This window comes from Cyprinodon variegatus, unplaced genomic scaffold (genome assembly GCF_000732505.1).
Source record: "Cyprinodon variegatus isolate N-32 unplaced genomic scaffold, C_variegatus-1.0 Scaffold370, whole genome shotgun sequence".
Lineage (NCBI taxonomy): Eukaryota > Metazoa > Chordata > Actinopteri > Cyprinodontiformes > Cyprinodontidae > Cyprinodon > Cyprinodon variegatus.
In genome coordinates, this window is record NW_015150823.1 from 460,512 (window position 1) to 462,573 (window position 2,062).

The 2,062-nt window shown below is 38.2% G+C and overlaps 1 protein-coding gene across 1 annotated transcript in view; it reads left to right on the plus strand.

The window, feature by feature from the left end:
- Positions 1-478: 478 nt before the first annotated feature.
- LOC107092181 (sorting and assembly machinery component 50 homolog A) overlaps positions 479-2,062 on the plus strand; it is a gene marked incomplete at its 5' end in the record, with an annotated part of 11,004 nt that continues 9,420 nt past the window's right edge. Inside the window, 4 exons of the mRNA XM_015386504.1 lie at positions 479-601; positions 700-787; positions 874-980; positions 1,151-1,281. Of these exons, the coding sequence (XP_015241990.1) occupies positions 479-601; positions 700-787; positions 874-980; positions 1,151-1,281 (449 nt within the window). The remainder of the gene's footprint in view (positions 602-699; positions 788-873; positions 981-1,150; positions 1,282-2,062) is intronic.

Here is a 2,062-nt window from a genome sequence, read left to right on the forward strand (position 1 = left end):
CTTTAAGTAATGAAGACATAAGCTTGATGGTATTATTTTTCCATAAAGGTTAAGATCATAAAGAAGATTAGGAGAAATTTAATGAGGTTAAAAAACTGTGGCTTCACTCCAATTACCTGACTGACATTGAAGCCGCTCCCCTAAACATCCAGGAACCAGCTAATGAACAAAAAACTGCACATTTGGAAAAGAACCTCAATTCAATATGTTGAATATACTTACATATGAGAACCTTTTACTTTCTGATATATACTGTAACTTATTAATAATGTCTTTTATCTTAACTTAAACTGAATGTAGGCCTCTACAGGCAGCTTTGTCTTCAGGCTTTTTGTTGCCACTCTGTTGAAGGTATAAATCCTTTGCTTTATAACCATGTTGTACTGTGTATTTGTCCCTTTCATTGGTTTAATTTTTTTTATTTTGTTTGTCCATTTCTCTGGATGTTTTTGTTTTGGATGCTCATTGTGTTTCTGACTGTCTTCCTCCTGTTTTTCAGGTGGTGGTTCAGCGAGTGCACATAGATGGACTCGGAAGAACAAAGGAGGACCTGCTGACTTATGAAATTTCAGAAGTTTTCAGGGCGAAGAACTTGATAGACGTATGTATGCTTCATTGCCCGGCGATGTTTATTTCTTGTTTGGTGCCCGTTTGTGTGGAGCCCTCACAGGCATCAACACTGTTCGCTGTTTGATGCAGGTGATGCGGAGGTCTCACGAAGCCCGACAGAAGCTGCTGCGTCTCGGTATCTTTAGGAAGGTGGAAGTTGTCATTGACACGTCTCGAGGTAAAGACCTTTAACGAACCCTAAGTTTGATTTTTTGCATATTAGCTTTGTTCATTTAAAAACAGCATTATTTCCTTTGTCTGCAGGTGAAGATGCCCTTCCTAATGGCCTTGATGTGACCTTTGAGGTCACAGAGCTGAGGCGCATGACGGGCAGCTATAACACTATGGTTGGAAACAATGAAGGCAGCATGGTTAGTTCCCTAAACCAAGTTGGTGTTTATTACTAATTCACTGAGTTTTGTTTTAGTGATTTATTTTCGGCTCCTTTTCCTGAATTATGCGTTCTTTATATAATTTCTAACATTGTGTTTTATTAAAAGGAGTTATTCTCCTGGTAAACTTCTACTTTGTGTAATTACAGGTACTCGGACTCAAATTACCGAATGCGTTTGGTCGGGCAGAAAAACTGACATTCCAGTTCTCTTATGGTACCAAAGAGACATCCTATGGACTGTCTTTCTTCAAACCCCAACCAGGACACTTTGAACGCAAGTAAGATATAAAGAGCTTAAAAAAAATAGCTTGAGGTCAAATTAACATAATATGTGAAGAAAATATGCATAGTTAGGAGTTCCATTCTATCCCTAAAGATATGTGTCTTTAAAATAGGGCAAAAAAAAAGTAGAGATGGACAAATGCATGGGCTGAGCGTATTGGCCGATATCAGTCCGATTCTCGTTAAATGAATTAACCTCGCCATGTGAGTAAAGGCATTATGCTCGACATGAAAGTTGTTTGAAAAAAAAAAAAAAGTTTACAAATAATCATGATATAAATCATTGCTAGCTGCTGTGGCCTCTGCTCCATGATGTAATCAGCAATGCAATCCTAAAACTGAGGTTAGTAGATCACTGTGACTGTAAAGCTGTGTATGATATTTATAAAAATAAAAAATGATTGGAACAGAATGCTGGATGAACGTCATTAATCGGATATCCAAGTCAGCTAATTAGTCAGAGCTGATATTGCATCCCAGTATTTTTACGGCCCTCAACCAAGAGTCTGAAAACTGTAATTCAATTCAGTTTGTTTATATAGCACCAATTCACAACACAAGGCACTTTACAGTGAAAGTTCAACCAGATCATCCAGTAAAATTTATTTAAAGTTAAACTAAGGAAAACCAGTTTAATGCATCAACTAATTGACTCTTCAGCAATCCCTCACACCAAACATGCTTGTAGCAAAAGTGGAGAGGAAAAACTCCCTTTGAACAGGATGAAACCTCCAGCAGAACCAGGCTCAGTGTGAGCGGCCATCTGCTGAGGCCGAC